Source organism: Amborella trichopoda, chromosome 1 (genome assembly GCF_054954075.1).
Source record: "Amborella trichopoda isolate Santa Cruz 75 chromosome 1, AtrichopodaSantaCruz75HAP2 v2.0, whole genome shotgun sequence".
Taxonomy (NCBI): domain Eukaryota; kingdom Viridiplantae; phylum Streptophyta; class Magnoliopsida; order Amborellales; family Amborellaceae; genus Amborella; species Amborella trichopoda.
This window is the reverse complement of record NC_142336.1, coordinates 51,349,584-51,368,197: the sequence shown is the minus strand read 5'-3', so window position 1 is coordinate 51,368,197 and position 18,614 is coordinate 51,349,584. Positions and strand designations below refer to the sequence as shown.

General features: G+C 34.4%; 1 protein-coding gene across 2 annotated transcripts; it reads left to right on the top strand.

Annotated features, from left to right (window-relative positions):
- Positions 1–10,684: 10,684 nt before the first annotated feature.
- On the top strand, positions 10,685–15,773 carry LOC18448964 (actin-related protein 2/3 complex subunit 2A). 2 transcript variants are annotated; one of them, XM_006859015.4, is made up of 9 exons: positions 10,685–10,937; positions 11,658–11,724; positions 11,931–12,138; positions 13,256–13,425; positions 13,882–13,959; positions 14,402–14,534; positions 14,729–14,820; positions 15,091–15,147; positions 15,358–15,773. In XM_006859015.4, the coding sequence occupies exons 1-9, from the start codon at positions 10,876–10,878 to the stop codon at positions 15,433–15,435; spliced, it is 945 nt and encodes a 314-aa protein (XP_006859077.1). In that variant the 5' UTR covers positions 10,685–10,875; the 3' UTR covers positions 15,436–15,773. The 2 variants fall into 2 exon arrangements, with proteins under 2 accessions (XP_006859077.1, XP_020532144.1); XM_020676485.2 differs by lacking the exon at positions 10,685–10,937 and having other exon boundaries at positions 11,861–12,138.
- Positions 15,774–18,614: the final 2,841 nt, after the last annotated feature.

The following is an 18,614-nucleotide window of genomic DNA, read 5'->3' as shown; positions in this document are numbered from 1 at the left end:
TCAGTATTTGGTTATTAGGATCATTATCGTCAAAGCTTTTTTCCAACTAATTGGGGTTGGTTACATGAATCCTAGTCCACCATTCTGCTCTATTAACGGTCATACCCTCGATGTCCTTAAGTCTTCATATCTTTTCTCACTATTTTTAACCATGTCCTTTTGGGTCTATCCCGGCCCTTTCGAGCCTTCCGCTTGAACTAACTCGTACCTCCTAATAAGTATTGTATTGGGTATGCGCCACATATTGTCAGCTCTCTCGGGTATTAGAATAAGTCAAGAGTTTATTTTATGCTTGTGTTTAGGTCCTATTGCATGCTTCAATTGCATACTCTAAGAAACTTGAAGTCGAATGAGTTCTGGCCGCAGAACTTGAAGATACAGTTGCAAAAAGGGTATCTCAATCTTGGACATCCTTTGGATGGTTACTTATGTTTTGAGGATTGGCATAGGAAGGATCCGGTTTTTGTTGTGATACATTATGTGTTGGCTGGGTTTCCCTAGAGGATGCTTTGTTAGAAAATCATACATTAATTGAACAAATATTACCCCAAAGAGTCATTTGCGACGATTTCAATTATGGATATTGGAGATTAATTGTACTACGTTAGATGTCCCGGTTGGACTCACTACAGTTAATCTCCATTGTCTATCATCGACACTTGTCTCTCTCTCTCTCTCTCTCATCTCATGAACCTTACCAGTTGAAAAGGAGCATCACAAACTTAATTTTTGTGTGAGGTTATTAGAACAATGAAGCAGGGCAAATTCTGATAATTTGTACAATGAAAAAGATGAGAAGGCGGTTAAATGTACTCTTTTGTTTAACTTGGGGTTTCCATGAGATTTATGGGGCATTAGGTTATTTGAAATAATAAGTTTAGAAAGGGGGTTTTACGTTATTAGCTCTCAAGAGAAAAGTGTTTGATTTAATTTTTCATTAGTTTTTGCATATGTTGAATGGTTTCTAAACTCCGTGTGCGGATGGAATCCTTTCTCAACTCAGCATGCAAATGTAATCCTTGTCCTAGGAGGTTTTGGGAACCGAGGGGTGCAAGGGAAGATCCTTGATGCAAAATATGCCCGAGAAAATAACATTGCTTATGAATGCAAATTCTTACCATTGAGTTTGTACGTTCGGTATGTTTTATCTAAGGAAAAAGTCTATATAAAGTTGCGACCTTAAAATGTAGAATTAGACATGCACCTTAAAAATCCTTCGAAAAAGGCTGTTTTATAAAACCTCTAATTAGTCATCTCGACATCGAGACGTATGAACATGAAAGAAAAAAAAAGATTTTTAAGTCCCAAAAATGGTGCATTTTGCAATACATTATCTATACTGTCCATTTTCAAGATTTCCATATGTTTATAGATTTACATATACTTGATTTTAACCATTTTTTGAGTTTAAAATTTTATAATCAAATATGAAAATAGATTTTGAAAAAATCTTAATAATTTTTTCACCAAATTTACATGTTATGATACAATTTGGAGGTGTGCCTTAATTGGATTGTTTAAAGTTACAACGTTATAGAAACCACACCCTTTATCGAATTATGTCTTGAAAAAGTTTATTATTTTCCTCAGCTACCTATCACAAGACTGATATATATATATATATATATATATAGAGGAAAAAACTGGGATTAGCCCACTACCACATATAAACAAATGAGCCCAACGGTCTAGATTGAATTTGGGCCGATCTGATGATCAAAGAAAGATGTCCGACAGTGTTTGAATTTTATTTATTTTTCTACAAATCCAAATCACTTAAAATTTAGAGCATATGTATATTAAAAATAGATGAATTTTTGAAAAATTTCAAAAAAATATTTTACATTAAATAAATTAACCAAAATACCCTCAAAATATTTTGGGGGTATTTTGGTCATTTTATTTTATAAATTATTATTTTTATATTTTTATTAGGTGCGGCTTGATGAGAAGAATACACACCTAAAATTTCAAGTGATTTGGACTCATAAAAAAAAATTAACATTAAAATTTAAACATTACCGGACATCTGTGATCGTCAGATTGGTTCAGATTCAATATGGGTCGTTGGAGTCATTTTTTCTCGTGGGCTTGTGGGTTCACCCAAACTTTTTCCTATATATATATATATATATATATATATATATATATATATATATATATATAAGTCTTCCCAATGCCTTTAGGTGAAAATCAATAGTAATTTTGTCTACCTTCATCACCGTCCAAAATTCAACGCATGGTCATGATTGTCTGGTAGTGTTTTTTTTTTTTTCTACAAATCAGAACAATCTAAAATTTAGAGCGTATGTACATCTTAGTGAGGCGTACTTAATAAAAATATAAAAAAATAATTCGTAAAAACAATTGACCAAAATACCCTTGAATCTTTCGAGGATATTTTGGTTAATTTTTTTCATGTAAAATATTTTTTTATATTTTTTCGTAGATTCATCTATTTTTTATGAACATGCGCTCCAAATTTTAGGTCATTCTGATTTGTAGGGAAAAAATGAAATGCTATTGAATAATCGTGCCCGTATAATGAACTTTGGACAGTGAATAGGGTAGGCGAAATCACTGCTCATTTTCTCCTATAGGCGTTTTATTGTATCTTTTTATATATATATATGTAGAAAAAGTTAGGATTAGCCCACTGGCTCATATGAACAAATGAACCCAACGGCCCAGATTGAATATGGGTCAATCTAACGATCAAAGATGTACGGTAGTGTTTGAATTTAAATTTTTTTTTTCTAAAAATCCAAATTACTTGAAATTTTAGGTGTGTATTTTAAAAAATAGTTAAATCTTCGAAAAATATCAAAAAAATATTTTATATGATATAAATTGACTAAAATATCCCCAAATATATATATATATATATATATATAAGAAAAATCTAGGGTTAGCCCACTAGCTCATATGAACATATGAGCCCAACAGCCTATATTAAATATGGGTCGATCACGGATGTCCATTAGTGCTTTAATTTTATTTATTTTTTCTATAAATCCAAATCATTTGAAATTTTAGATGTGTGTTCTTCTCATCAAGGCGCTCTTAATAAAAATATAAAAAAATTTATTCGAGAGAGAAATAATCACCAAAATACCCCTCAAACTTTTTTGGGAGTATTTTCGTCGATTTATTTGATGTAAAATATTTTTTTGATATTTTCAAAGATTCACCTATTTTTTTATAAATACACGTCCAAAATTTCAAGTGATTTGGATTTATAGAAAAATAAATAAAATTCATATACTACCGGACATCCGTGATAGTCAGATCGGCTCAAATTCAATCTGGGCTCTTAGGCTCATATGTTCATATGAGTTATATATATATATATATATATATATATATATATATATATATATATATATAAAGCTGAGATTAGCCTATAGGCGAAAATGAACAGTGATTTCTATTACCCTCATCACCGTTCAAAGTTCATCGTACGGTCACGATTGTCCGATAGTTTTTCATTTTTATTTTTTATAAATCATAATGATTTGAAATTTGGAACGTATGTATATCTTAGTAAGATGCATCTAATAAAAATATAAAAAAAATAATTCGTGAAAAAAACATTAACCTAAATACCCTTGAAACTTTATAGGGATATTTTGGTCAATTTATTTAATGTAAAATATTTTTTTAATATTTTTTCGTAAATTTACCTATTTTTTATGAATACATGCTCCAAATTTCAAATCATTCTGATTTGTAAAAAAATAAAATATTACCGGACAATTGTCACTGTAAAAAGAACTTTGGACGATAATGAAAATATATATATATATATATATATATATATATATATATTACGTTGTGAATAGCTTATGCTATTAACATTTATTCCTTTTGGAGGTAGGTTGGTAATTGTCCTTCGACTGTGTTTGCTTCCTTGGTGCTTGGGACTTGGGTTTATCCTGTTCAGGGTTAAAAAAACTCAAATGGGAGGTTAAGTGCATCTAGGTTCAAGGACATATTTTCAGGTCAAGGAGTGCATTGCGGCCGAACCGTGAGGACTAACATAACCTATTGAGCTTTTCCCCATTAAAATTTGTGTTCAGAGCTGTAGTTTGGGCTGCCAACATGCTGGGCCGGCTTGGGAATTATGATTCAGGCCCATGGGCCCACACTGAAAAGGCTTTCTGATTGGGCATGGGCCTGGCCAAACCTAATTTCTTCTTCTACTTCTTCTTTTTTTGTTAAGATCTCTCTGTTTGATTTTTTTTTCTTATTAATTTTTTTTTTTTTATGTCCATCTGCAGCCCCAAAAAAAAACTTCTTTTCTATAGAAAAGTTATACTAAAAAATAAAACATTTGGAGTAGAAAATCTTTTGATTTTTTACAAAACGTGAATCCTAACAAACTCCAATAGATTTAAAAAAAGGGATTGTATATAATGAGATTATTTACATTTAATACAAGGAGGTCACAATTACTTACAACCGTTTAGTGTGAAATTTGATAGTTTGGATGTATAATGAAGTTCGATTTATTTATTTTTTGAAGTTTGAGCTTAATCAATGGAATAAATATAATCATTTAACTTTACATCAAGATTAATTGTGCTACCTTGTACGAAAGATAAATGGTTTTATTATATACTTTACCGTATGGCTTGAACCCCACCCTCCCTCTCTCTCTCTTCTTTTTCTCCTCAATTATCAGAACAAAAGACGCCATCATAGCTCCTACCAACAAACCAAGAGAGATAAATGAAAAGGCTGAAGCTTCAACACAACTACCAGTCTCGTTAGCCATAAACCCCCCCTAAATTTTGAAAAGCCCAGAAGACAGAAATGGTTGGCACAGAGAAACATGGCCAAACATAAAAGGATTAGACATGGAAATAGAGGGCTAAGATAACCACCTCATTTTATTGCAGAGACTAAGATAACCACCTCATTTTCAAAAGGGGTTCGGTAGAAAATGGGTCTCGCTAAATTACGATACGATACGGGCGCGAAACTGGCCACAAGACACCCTCACTCGGATAATTGGTAGCGCTAGCTTCTAAAATGGCAAAACTGGAAGTTCAGATGGAAGTTTTAAAATGGGGGTTTTGAAAAAAGAAGAAGGAATTTCAAAAAGATTTTAAAAATAGCCGAAAGTAAAATAAAGTAAAAACAATGAAGGTGTACCTTAACCCGGGCCCCGAATTCGGCACCCAAATTCATTTCCGGTTCAAGATCAATATGCGTGCATGACTTTTACCGTGTCCTTCGAGGTTTGACGAGTGAGGCGAATGTAGGTTAATGAAGTTGAAGAGTCTGAAAATGCGAGGTTTAGGCATTTAGACGTGCTAGGTTGAGGTCTAGGACTATGGGTCTAAGGTTAGTGTGCGCTTTGGCAGAGTTTGGTTTCAGTGCAACAAAGTTTGGGTGTAATGTTGAGGATCCAATCCATAAAATTAGGGGGTTTGACCCCTATTTATAAAACTTTGTCCACCTTACTAACGATCCAAAATCTGGGTTCAAATTTGGATAGTTCGATGCCAATGCCACAATGGTCTCGTCAATGCTACTTTTAGTATTGTTAATCCGTCACAATGAGGGGTTGTGTTTGGTTTACAGTCGATGTGATCATGGTGGTGGCATGTTAGAATGCTGATGACACCACTGATAGCGTTGGCATCACTACTGGCATTTGTTGGTTCAAAACTGGCCACAACGCTAGTGTTCCCTGTAGTTTATGATAATGACACCGTCGTTGAAGCAATTAAGGCCACACTAAGGTCTAATAGTGGGTGGTGATTCCGGATAATTAGGGGCAGCCGTTACTAACACCCTCATCCGACGATGGTGACACTGGTATTAATGACATGATGATTACTTTTCGATTTGGTTTGTACATTCCAATGTCAGGCGATTGTCAGCAATTTGAGCCAATCAGGGAGCGACGTTACTAATACCTACGTCAATGATATTGACGCCCTCGTTCGAGGTAGATGATGGTTTTTCACATCCAATGTCAATTGAAGTGTCAGTGTGGTGATTTGGGTTTCTGCCTTTTCAACGCTACCGGCCCTCGTTCGAGGTAGATGATGGCTTTTCACATCCAATGTTAATTAAGGTGTCAGTTTGGTGATTTGGGTAATTGCCTTTTCGAGGCTACCAGCCTTGTCATTAACCCTGGTGTCCCTAGAGTCATGACAAGGCTACCACTAGAGTTGACGTTGTTGGTAGTGTTGTTGATCACACCGGATGTCAGTTTGGTGATTTGCCTCGCCGGATGTCAGTTTGATGATTTGGCTCACCGCCCTTTCAATGCTACTGACCTTGTCATTAACACTGGTGTCCCTAGAGTCATGACAAGGCTACCACTAGAGTTGGAGTTGCTGATAGTGTTGTTGATCACACCGGATGTCAGTTTGGTGATTTGGCTCACCGCCCTTTCAATGCTACTGGCCCTGTCATTAACCCTGGTGTCCCTAGAGTCATGACAATGCTACCACTAGAGTTGGTGTTGCAAGTAATGTTGTTGATCACACCGGATGTTAGTTTGGTGATTTGGCTCACCGCCCTTTCAATGCTACTGGCCCTGTTGTTGACATTGGTGTCTTTGGAGTTGTGACGAGGCTACCACTAGAGCTGGTGTTGCTGGAAATGTCATTGATTATATATTGGTTTTCCTTCCATTTCGGGTGGTCTGTTCTAGATCTCCTCTTATCTCGAGGTCATTCCTAGCCTATGAGGGGTCTTCTAGAGTTCTGGGTTCAGGGCCAAGTATTTGTAGTGGGCAAACTAGGTCGGTCTGGGTGTTACAATATTCGTTATAGGCCAATTCTTTGTAGTGGACCAACTAGGTCGGTCTGGGTGTTACAATATTGGTTTTGAGACTCTGGATGGTTTCAGGGCTTATGGTGGTCGTTCCGGGGCACTTCGGTTCCACACAATTCCTTCGATGGGCATCCGAGTTTTACATCCGTCGAAGTTGACCTTCTATAGGATCCATGCAAACCTTTGTTCTTCTAAAATATGTTAATCGCGGGAATGAAGGGTGGGATGTTATGTTGAGGCATTATCCCCTCTTAACCACCAACCCTATTTCCTACGGTATGCAATCCGTGAGTAAATATACTATTGCAATTAAAATTCTATCTATAAGTTATTTGTCTTATACAAAGGGAAAATTACAAAAAACATCCTAAAATAAATTATCTATGCAACTTACCCCCACCCCAAACTTTTCTTACACTTTTTTCCCCCAAACTACCTTTTCTTGCAAAAACCCCTCTAACTCAAAAGCAACATGAAATAAGACTAAAGTACCCTCGTTTCTTTTCACACGGCCTTCTCTCTCTTGTTTCCCACAGTAAAGACGTGCTCCGGCAGTCCCAATGTGCGCTTCGACAGTACTTTGTCTGACCCAGAGGGCTCCAACATTTTGATAACACTCTCCGACAATGCAACTACACACTCCAGCAGTCCGCTCCAGCTATGGAGGACTGCGTTCCGACAGTCCGAATGCGCGCTCCGGTAGTCACAATGTGCACTCCGGTAGTCACAATGTGCACTCCAGTAGTCACAATGTGCACTCCGACATATTGAAAACTGCGCTCTAGCAGTCCCAATGTGCACTCCAGTAGTCATTTATCTGACCCACAGTGCTCCGACATTTTGAGAACGTGCTCCGGCAGTGAAAATATGTGCTCCGACAGTTCGCTTCGACAGTGCTTCTTGATATTCCACTCTGGCAATAGTATACTGCGCTCCGGCAATACTCTACTTGGGATCCGTGAATTGATTTGGTTTATATGGAAAAGGCAGTTCCATCCAAAAAATAAGAATTTTTTAGTTTGGGGGGGTTTTGGAGAAGAAATGTTGTAGGGAGAAACAAGTGTGATAAAAAATTGGGATGGGGGTAAATTGCATATATAGTTCATTTTAGGGTATTTTTTGTAATTTTCCCTTATATAAAAGGATTCCTTTCTCTAGCACTAATGCATCATAAAATGTGTTCTCTCATGTTATGTATGCCTGCCCACAAATAATTACAACCACCAATCAGGCTTCTCACTCCTCTCTGGATAGAGAACTTGTTTCTCCTTCTAACTAACTTCAATTATGTAGCTTTTAAAGCCGTCCTCACGCACTCTTCTTGTTTAATATTCTAATATATAGTGTCTATCATTATTATTATACTTTTTTTTTAATTATTTGTGGTTGATTACATGAAATCAAATCCGCCCTCTATCACGTAGTGCCAACATGAAGCCTGGCTCCATGTTTATAATTGGGTAATAAATTACTGATAAGTTCGATGATTCCATAGCATATATGCTCTTGAGCACGTTCCACGAACATCAAGGTCTTGCCTTCAAGCTATTCGAATTTTAAAGTGGCATAAAGGGCAATGAAAGAATATAATAATGTATGCTATTCAAATTTTATATCCAAATAAAGGGAAATGAAAGAGTAAAGTCTGCTATTCAAATTTAAATTCAAATAAAGGGCAATTAAAGAATAAAGTCACTTCTATATTCTCTTTCGATTTCGAATCACGCTTTTCAAAGCTTGTATGGAAGTTCCTAGGTGCATGAAATTGTTGGGGAAATCTCAGTTTAAGCCTCTACATTTCTAAAATTTAAGAGACAGAGAGCAGTTTTGAGTAAACAATTTATGATGCTTTATTGCTATCTATTGATTTTATTTTCTTGAAAAGGAAGAGAGACTCACCCTCTTCTTCTTTTTTTATTTTTTTATTTGACAATATAAGATTATAAGAGAGACTTCCCCTCAAACCCGGATTAAATGAGAAAAGTATTTAAGGCCTGCTTGGATGTACTCGTTATTATTAATAATTTATTGTTTCTATAAACTTAATCATGATAATGATTTATGTGTTGTTTACTGGTGTCTGAGATAAACTTATTGACCAACAATTTTACATATAAATTTATCTTTTTTAAAATTTGTTTTTATTTTATTCAAAATGGTTTGCTGAAAATCTAATATTTTTGGCCAAATAAAAATAGTTGGAAATTAATAAAAAATGTTAATTAATTAAAAAATAATAATGTACATACTTTATAGTACATATGATATTATACATACTAAAAGGTATATGCAAAACAACTAAGAAAATAACACTAAAGAAAGTACATTAGTTTTAGATAAGATAGTATACTCCAAATAAAATTACCGCTATCCATGTAAACCTAGGGGCGGCAACAGATCGGACATAGGTCAAGTCCGATTGGACCCAGACCTCAGGTCCAAAATTTGGACTTATACCCAGACCCGTCGGGTTCCGGGTCTGGTTAGATCCATTGCCACCCAATGCCTATGAACTTCTTTTTATTTTTTTTGCCAATAATACTGTAAATATTGCTAATATTGTGACAATATGAACACCTAGTGGACATCTAAAGATACATAATTGTCATCATATATCCTATGACTATGGGTATGAGTCGGGTATGGGTTGATTCCAACTAAACCCCGACCCAGACCCAAATAGTATGGTCCAAATTTTGGACCCACATCCAGACCTGAAGTCGTGTCTACCCGTCGAGTATGAGGTCTGGTCACGTACATTGCTACCCTTCTATAAACCCTTAAGTTTATATGCAATTTTAACCGTTCAGATACTCTTATCAGCCGAACAACCAAAGCATATTTAATAGTTTTCAATATATTTGATTATTCTTGTCACTTTATTTTTCTGGATGCATCGAAACGTGCCCTTAAGTTTGCGGGTTTTTCTTTTTTTTTTCATTTTCTTTTCAAAAGTGAGACGGTAGAGAACATAGATGGATGGAATACGAGAAAAAAGCATTAACTCCCCATACAAGTTAACGCTTAAAAAAAGAAAAGAGAAATTAAAAGAAAATACACATGACAATTGTTCAACATTTTTATGCAATTATTCCTAACTCATTTTTTTGAAATTAAATCAAATAACATTAATAAAAGGGCAAGCTTTCTATGTTTCTCCAACGACTTAGAAGTTCTATCCTCCCCCTTATCCAACCGTCCATTTTGAATGGAGGGTTAAGATTGCCCCAATCACAATATCACATCTCTATACTATTTTATTGTTATTTTTTTTTTACAAATTATTTTGATATCAAATTTTGAACGTCCATTCCTCTATTAAACTCGCACTAACGAAAAATATATAAAATAAAATATTATCAATAAATTAAAATAACCAAAATACTTTTAAAAGTTTCAAAAGGTATTTTGATCATTATATTTTATCAAAAAATTATTTTTAATTTTTTTTTATAAGTGGGCTCCAATGAGAAGATGACACGTACTAACTTTTATATTCATATAATTTATATAAAAAAATTAAAAATAAAATAGTTTGAATGTCAGATCAATGGTGAGTGACTCTCTTGATCAAAATTGAACGGCTAGATGGTAGGGAAAGGATATAACTTCTATGATGTAAAAGAAGCATTGAAACCTCGCTCTAAAATATTAAATAGTTCATTTTCAATAGTTTTGACTTTTGAGAATTTGCTTTTTTAAAAAATAAAATCAAAGGCAGTCCAGTCATTTTGGAGTATGAGGGGTACTCTAGTCATATAGACAGAAGACCAGGTTCTTTCCGGGTAACTTTCATGTAAACGACGCAGGCAACATAGGGCCCTGTATCCGTACAGCCATTTGCTCTCTGTAATTTACTTTTCTCTCGAGGTGGTAGTCTGTAATATTTGTCAGCCCGGTTTATCATTTTATTACCAAAAAAAGAGGAAGTGGTGAAACCCTAGAATTCGTCGAACCCTACAATTTAGTTGTACGGTGGGAGATTCGAAACCCTAGATTTCATTTGCAGAGAGGTCAGCGACGAAACCAAAGAATTATTCGCTTGAGAGAGAGAGAGAGAGTAGCTTCTTCTTTCTGCAAATGATTCTTTTACAGTCACCTTCGAGGTTTCTCATCCAGATTCTAATGAATCGCTTACAAAAGTGAGTGTATGCTTTTCGCAATGTCTTTTTTTCTTTTTGAACGCGTTATTGACTTATTCGGTAGATAATCATAGATTGGGAAGATGTGAATGGTTTAATTTTCAGTTTCGCCATTGCAATTTTGTATTGAATGATCTGTAACTGTTATTTATATTCATCAAAGTCTTAGCTTCCATGTAATTGCATCCATTTTCTTGCTTTTTACTACAGAATAATTTTACTTAATTACATTTATGGAAGAGAATTCTATGCCTTAATTTCTTGCTTTCATCTCCATGCCTTGTCACTCTACCTTCTGGTCTCACCTAACTCTGCCATGATACTTCCTTGATAAAAGGAATCCATACTCATGATTACTTCATTTTTTGGGGCGAAATTCTTAGCCGTTCGTATTACGTATTTATCAGTTGAAGTCTTGACTTATTTGTGATATGATTCTTGCTTTTTTTTGAGTGAAATGGTCTATAAAAACCGTTTTTTAAATAGATTGGGGTACTTTAATTTCAAGTTTTATAGAAACAAAGGTTGAGCTCGAGAAATATAAATTTTAAAGGGCTGGGTTTAAAATTGCCTGGATTATAAATAGAACAGTTAACAACTTAAAAAAAAAAAAAAAGCCTGGATTATTCAGGGGGGAAGGGTTTCAGAATCAATTGAACAAATATTCTTGTTGGAGCTTGTGTTCATGCTGATGGTGTTTCTGGATGTTGAATCTGGCAGTTTAGAGAAAGGGGTTGAAATGGACTGCCATTCGGTTGAGTTCGATGACGTTCGTTACCGAATTCAGGTATTGTGTAGGCCATATTCATAGTAATAATATATTATGTCTGCTCACTTTGATTCCTTTGGTCCCATCCTATTAAAGGACTGCAATTGTTTAATTTTGTTGTTACTAATCATAAAAAAATATATTGATTGTTCAGACCTCTACTGCGATGTTGATTAAATAGTGGAAGACACTAGTTTCAGTTGATGTGGAACTCTTATTTGCAGTTCTCTACGAAGGAACACCAAATCATGGTGTTATCAATGGCAATTCCTGCTCCTCCCCCAGAAACTGTTTTTATTGGCGGGCTTCCTTTAGGAGCAATAGAAGCTATAAAGTTGGCATATGGTGCCGTCGTACAAATTCTCGATCCTCCAAAAGATGGATATAATCTTACAATAAAACTCAATTTGTCAAAGCTTCCAACAGATGAAGGTTCAACGAGTTTCTTACCCAAGGTCATAATGAGAATGCTGTCGTTGAATTGAAGAACATAGGACCATTCCGTGATCATTATGGTCTTCTTCTTTCTAATGATAAACACTGTTTGATTTCTTTATGCCTCAAAGCTGCATCTACTATTTTTAATAAATATTGGTTGTCCAAACAAATTATGAGGGCAGTAATCATTCTTTTTGAATGTAAAAAGACGTAAATATATGATATTAACTGTTTCTCTGTCTTGGTTATCCAAACAAATTAAGGGGTTGGTTTTTTTGTCTTGATTATTAGGAGGGAGGGAGGGAGGGAGGGTGTTTTTTTTTTTTTTTTGTCTTGATTATTAGGAGTGGATACATTGTTTGAATGCTTATTGCGTTCAAGGATTAAAACTCAGACTCAGCTCCTTGCCGTGCCGAGTACCTAGGTCCAATGCGGGTCACTTTAAAAATTTAAAAAAGAAATTGTGAAAAATATGGAATCAGTGCATAGAGATTATGTATGTAAGTTGGATTTTTTTTACAATGATTTGTGAGTTTTCATTGGTTGTATTTTATTTCCTTTCAGCTTACACTTCTTAGCATTTTCTGCATAATAGTTGATGACATGTAATTTAGTTGTAATTTTATCATGTTTGAATGGGCTGGGATCCTTATTGATGTATTGTTTTCCAGATAAATTTGAATCATGTAAATCCTTATGGGTGAACTATTTGGTCTGTAACCTAGGTAGGAGGTGACACCCGGATGACTTTTCTTGGATTCTTGGACTCTTGAAGCTTTTGATATTTACCGCTATGAATTGACTGACTTTTCATATTGGTGTTCCTTTCTGGTGATGCACACCAGAAAGGAACACAAGTAAGTGAATCTTGGGGTTGTTTGGATTTGGCACAAGAAAATGTACTACTGTGTGTGTTATATGAGCCAGAGAGTTGCAACATAAAAAAGTTTCTCGACCAGTAACCTAATTAGCATTTAGGAAAAAAAAGAAGAAAAAAGTTGTTGCTCTTCATACATTCTTGTGGGAAGTGCACCTACTTCTGACTCTGGCTACCTTTAATACTGCCTTTCATGATTGTTTATAAGCTTTGCTTTTTGTCTCATTGTCACAGAGAAGCGCCATGCTCTATTGGTAAAGATTGCATCAGTGAGAGAAGTGGTATTAGGTGCTCCTTTGAGAGTGGTTCTTAAGCATCTCCAATCAAGGACTGTTGCTCCTGATATAGATCGCTTGGTTGCACTCGTACACAGGCCTAAGGAGTCCTTTTTTCTTCTTCCTCAGGTGAGCTTGTTTAATTCTCGTCCTGTGCTATCGTTTTCCAGTGATTGAATACTTGTATGTTTGCCATTTATCCTTAAAATTGTAGTCGGTGTGCAACAATTTTTGAACCATCAGGAGGTTGAGGGCACATAGGGAGAATTATACTATATATATATTTGAGTTGTATATCTATTTATCGCGCATATAGCAGTTGTATTTAGACAGTCAGACTTGTTTCTACCTTCTAGCATACATACACTAAGAGTAACATTCATGAAATATATACAGATACCTACTTGAGGCCCTAACATTTGAACTTCGTGTAACAGACCCATTTTGCTTTGAGAATAACCATTTTATTTTAATTTTGCTTAAAAGCTTACCATATGGACAAAAACCTGTATTGTTGCTCTATGATTTGTAAGCTTTGATTGTTGAAAAGTACTAGTATTGACCACTTCCTATACCGTGTTTCAGGCAGAAAAGGTAACAGTGGTGTTTCCCATGAGATTTAAGGACAATATTGATACTGTTCTGGCCACCTCCTTCTTGCAGGTGATTGTTGACTCAAGATGGCTTAAAATGATACAAGTTTCTTTTCATACAAGGTCCATGGTCCTGTAGATATATTCCCGATGGTTTCCATATTCCTGAGAGTCCATCCAGGACTCTTGGATCCTATTTCAACTTTGAGATGTGAGGGTACTTTGGTAATTTCAAATTGGATACTTATTCACATCTCAAGGTTCAAGGTTAGATAATGATCTGACGGTTGTGGACTCTTTCCATACGAACACCCATACACAATTTTTGCTTCAGAAACATTTCCATATATACAATTTTCTCAGAAAATAGGTGATAGTCCATAAAGCTGCTCTCTCCTATATTTAATGAAGAAAAATGGTGCAACTGCGAAATGGTCCTTTTCCAACCTTCAAACTGTACGGTAGAAATTTTGAAACTCTAATGATGGAACAAATGTTGAATACTTGTACAGGAATTTGTGGAGGCAAGACGCACTGCTGGCCTAAATAATGCGCCTCCATGTCTCTGGTCCCCATCTCCTCCACTAGAGTTGAGAGGTGCTCCCATTCAAGCGTTAACTGCAAATGCTGGATTTGTTACTTTTGGTAATATTTGAACCAGAGCTTTGATGCCCATCTTTTTGGGGCTTTTCTTTTACTTTTTCCATTTTTTTCTTTTCAGAATTGTTTTTCCTTTTCTTACTTCTCAGAGATCTCCTTTCCCATAGAAATATCAGAGAAAAGAAAGCTGTTATTTTTAGGTTTACTCTGCCTCTGATTCTTGGTGTTCACATGTGTAGTCATTTTCCCACGCCATGTGGAAAGCCGAAAACTTGACAGAACAGTTTGGAGTTTGTCCTCATTTCACGCATATGTCAGTTACCACGTAAAGGTGAGTAACATTTTTCAAATGGACTTTCTTGATGCCAGGACTTCAATAATACTTTGGGCTTTAACCTTTTGAGATCACATTTGTGATAAATAATTGCAAAATGTCATTAACTGATATTACATTGTCAATCGGACATACGCAATGGATTATGGCTATGCCTTTTATGAAATGGCATTCATGAAAGTGAGAGATCTCTAAAATAGCAGAAGCTAAGTTTTATTATTGTTACATTAAATTGAAAGTGGTGCAATTGCTAACGCTTGCCTGCAGTGCTCAGAGGGTTTCATGCATACCAGAATGAGGCGGCGAGTGGAATCACTCATTGAGGTATGAGTTTCATATTATCTCACTGTCTTAATGGAATCTCTCTCTCTCCCTCTGGTTTTTGCGTATGTGTTTGTGAGAGAGAGAGTGAGTAGCAGTGTTTGTGACAGCAGCGTGTGAAGCAATATTAGGCTTTAGCCAGCATTAGAAGTATCAAGTGACAGATTTGATTTTAATCTTGGCAGATCTAATGTTGGCTTTTAAATGATACAGGCTTTGGACAGAGCCAAACCAGATGTCGAGAAGTCAAAGAAGACAGCCCATGGAAGGTCTTTCAAACGCCGTGCTTAGATTGATGACTGAGTTTTGGCGCATTTAACTGCCGACGTGGGTTAACTTATGTCTCTCCCAGGAAATTGGAATGTATTTAATTTTTAGAAATGGACAACCAGGTTCTTTGTATGGTTTTTTCTAGTTTGATGTTAGCTCTGTTGGCTTAAGAGAGAAATAGTACCATTTATTTATGGAGGAACTATAAGACGAGACTATTTGTTTTTGACACAAGGAGGTCATACTTATTTCTAGCTATCAAACTTGAAATCAAAGTCATCAAATGTGAAATCAAATGACAAAGGGTGTTCTATTTATTATGAACAATAAGCAATAAAAATTTTCTCAAACTTTGCGCATTATTCTTAGTGTCTAAATTTCAAATCTAATAGCTAAAGATGACTGTGACTTTCTATACCAAAAATAGATGGTCTCATATTATACATTTCAATATTTCAGGTTAATTATCATAGTGCTTTTGCTGGTTTATATATTGATGGCTGGCGTAATCTCTGACCATCAAACGCTTCTCTATTGCAAATCGAAAGCATGCAGTTTAGGTTCATCGCATCTTACAAAAATGATTAAAAGATTTAAAAAATCCTATCTAGCAATTTGGGGCTTACTTTCATTTCAAGAATGCTATTTTTGATAAAATTGTTAAAATCCTAAAATTACTCAATCTTGGGTTTGAAATTAGGAACACTTTTCCAATTTGCATCTATTTTTGTGGCTCAAGCTATATTACAAAGAGACCCCCGGTGATCGGGGATGAAAATAGCAAGTTGTGTATGGAAAACTTTTCTTCTTTCCATTTTACATGGGCATGGCACAAACACGTAGAGAGAATGAGCACAATAAAAGGCTAGATTTTGACAAATCCGACATTTAATTATTTTTTTTGAAAAAAAGTAAGATATGGCTTCTTTTTTATCATGATATTTGCTAATAAAAAGTTTCCATGCCATCAACATGAAAATAATGAAAGGAAGAATAAGATCATGTAAAAAATTGACAATTAATTTGAAAAAATAGGATTTAAGTTGGGGTTCAAATTCTATTTGCAACCTTAAACAATCCAATTAAAGCACACCTTAAAATGTTATCATAACATGCAATTTTGTTATAACAAATTCTTAGTATCATCTTAAAATCTATTTTCATACCTAATTAGAAAATTTTAAATTAAAAAATGGTTAAAATCAAATAGATCTATAAATATATAAAAATCTTGAAAATGGACGATCTAGATAATGTGTTGCAAGATGCACTATTTCTTAGATTCAAAAGCTTTTTTTTTTCATATTCATAGATCTCAATGTCAAGATGATTGATTAGAGGACTTTTTAAACAGTAAAACAACATTTTTAATAGGTTTTTGAGGTGCATCTGTGATTTTACATTTTAAGGTTGCAACCTTATATAAACTTTTCCCTTTCAAGTTAAACTATAGAATTTAAACCCAACTTTCTAAACCAAATGGACCAATAGAACCAGCAAAACCGACAATCGAATCGGTTCAACTGATCAAATGCTAGTTTTGCATGGTTCTGTGTAAATTCCAGTTTAGTACTCGCATCAGACCCAAGGTTCCACCCGTTAATTTTACCTATCAGACTACCAATCCGCTCAATCCGCTCTGGGTTTAATAACTTTGGTTCGAAGTTTCAATAGTGTAGTCAACATGTATACATATGGAAAAATAATAATATTCAAGTCCTAAAAATAATACATCTTGCAACATATTATCTGGACCGTTTGTTTTCAAGATTTTTCAAGTGTTTATAAAAATCTTGATTTGAACCATTTTGTAAGTTTAAAATTTGATGATTAGAGATGAAAATAGATTCTAACACATCCAAAGAATTTTAACGCCAAAATTACCTTTTATAATAGTTTAGAAGTGTGCCTTAATTTGACTACTTAAGGTTGCAACCTTATGCAAACCACACCCTTTAATTATATCTTCCCTATTTTTAGTGTGAGAATTTTCAAAACATATGCTCATTCTTGGAATCAATTAAAAAGAACACACGCACACAAGACAATTGTATATTAAAATAATCTTCAAAAACTATATTAATGCCATTTGTTTCACCCAAATTTTAAAATATACTCTTTTTATTCTAAGGAACTAGTGAAAAGAAGGAAAATTTAAAAACATAACCTACAAAGTGTTTTTAGCCTAATTAACTTTGGCCATCTATTTTGGTGAGATCTTTAGACCTAAGCTTTAAAAGGATTTTTTTTTCAAATTATTTAAATAACTTTATTATCATTAGATTAATAATGTTCAAAAATAATAATAATAATTTTGAATTCATAAAAGCCTAAATCATAAAATTCACCTAATGAATAGTCAGATTCATTCTTGGAGATGATTCATTTTGACCATGTATAAGATGCAAGTTAATTTTATTTTTTTTAGATTGATTATTGAGACAAAAAGAGTGCAAAATTTTGGATCATATAAATACCACAAACATGGTTTTTTAGAAGTATGGTTTCTTTATATTTTAATGACTTGGTGACATGATATCATTTCACATATCCATATATATATATATATATATATATATATATAGAAAGAGAGAAAAGCTGGGATTAGACCACTAGCTCATATGAACACATGAGCCCAACGGCTCAGAATGAATTGGACCGATCTGATAGTCACAAATGTCGAGTAGTGCTCGAAATTTTTTTTTTTTCTACAAATCCAAATCACTTGAAATTTTAGGTGTGTATTCTTCTCATCAAGGCACACCTAATAAAAATATAAAAAAAAATATATTCATGAAAAAAATGACCAAATACCCCCTAAAACTTTTTGGGAGTATTTTGATCAATTTATTTCATATAAAATATTTTTTTTGATATTTTTTAAAGATTCATCTATTTTTTATAAACACACGCCTAAAATTTCAAGTGATTTGGATTTGTAAAAATTAAAAATTAAAATTCAAACACTACTGAACATCCGTGATCATCAGATCGACCCAGATTCAATCTGAACCGTTGGTCTCATATATTCATATGAGCTAGTAGGCTAATCCCAATTTTTTCTTTTATATATATATATGCTCCAAAGCAAAACCCCAAGATTGACTCTGAACCTTCAGAAGAGCTAAAAATATTTTTTGAGTCAAGTTAAATCAAAATGATCAAAAAATCCTCAGATCAAACGATATCCAGGAAGAACC

What these genes read in the sequence shown, in the direction of transcription:
- LOC18448964 (XM_006859015.4), top strand. Translation starts at nt 10,876, where the DNA reads ATGATTCTTTTACAGTCACCTTCGAGGTTTCTCATCCAGATTCTAATG. An exon ending in AAAGCTTCCAACAGATGAAG is followed by an intron (nt 12,139 to 13,255) that starts GTTCAACGAGTT and finishes TCATTGTCACAG; the next exon opens with AGAAGCGCCATGCTCTATTG. An exon ending in TGGCCACCTCCTTCTTGCAG is followed by an intron (nt 13,960 to 14,401) that starts GTGATTGTTGAC and finishes ATACTTGTACAG; the next exon opens with GAATTTGTGGAGGCAAGACG.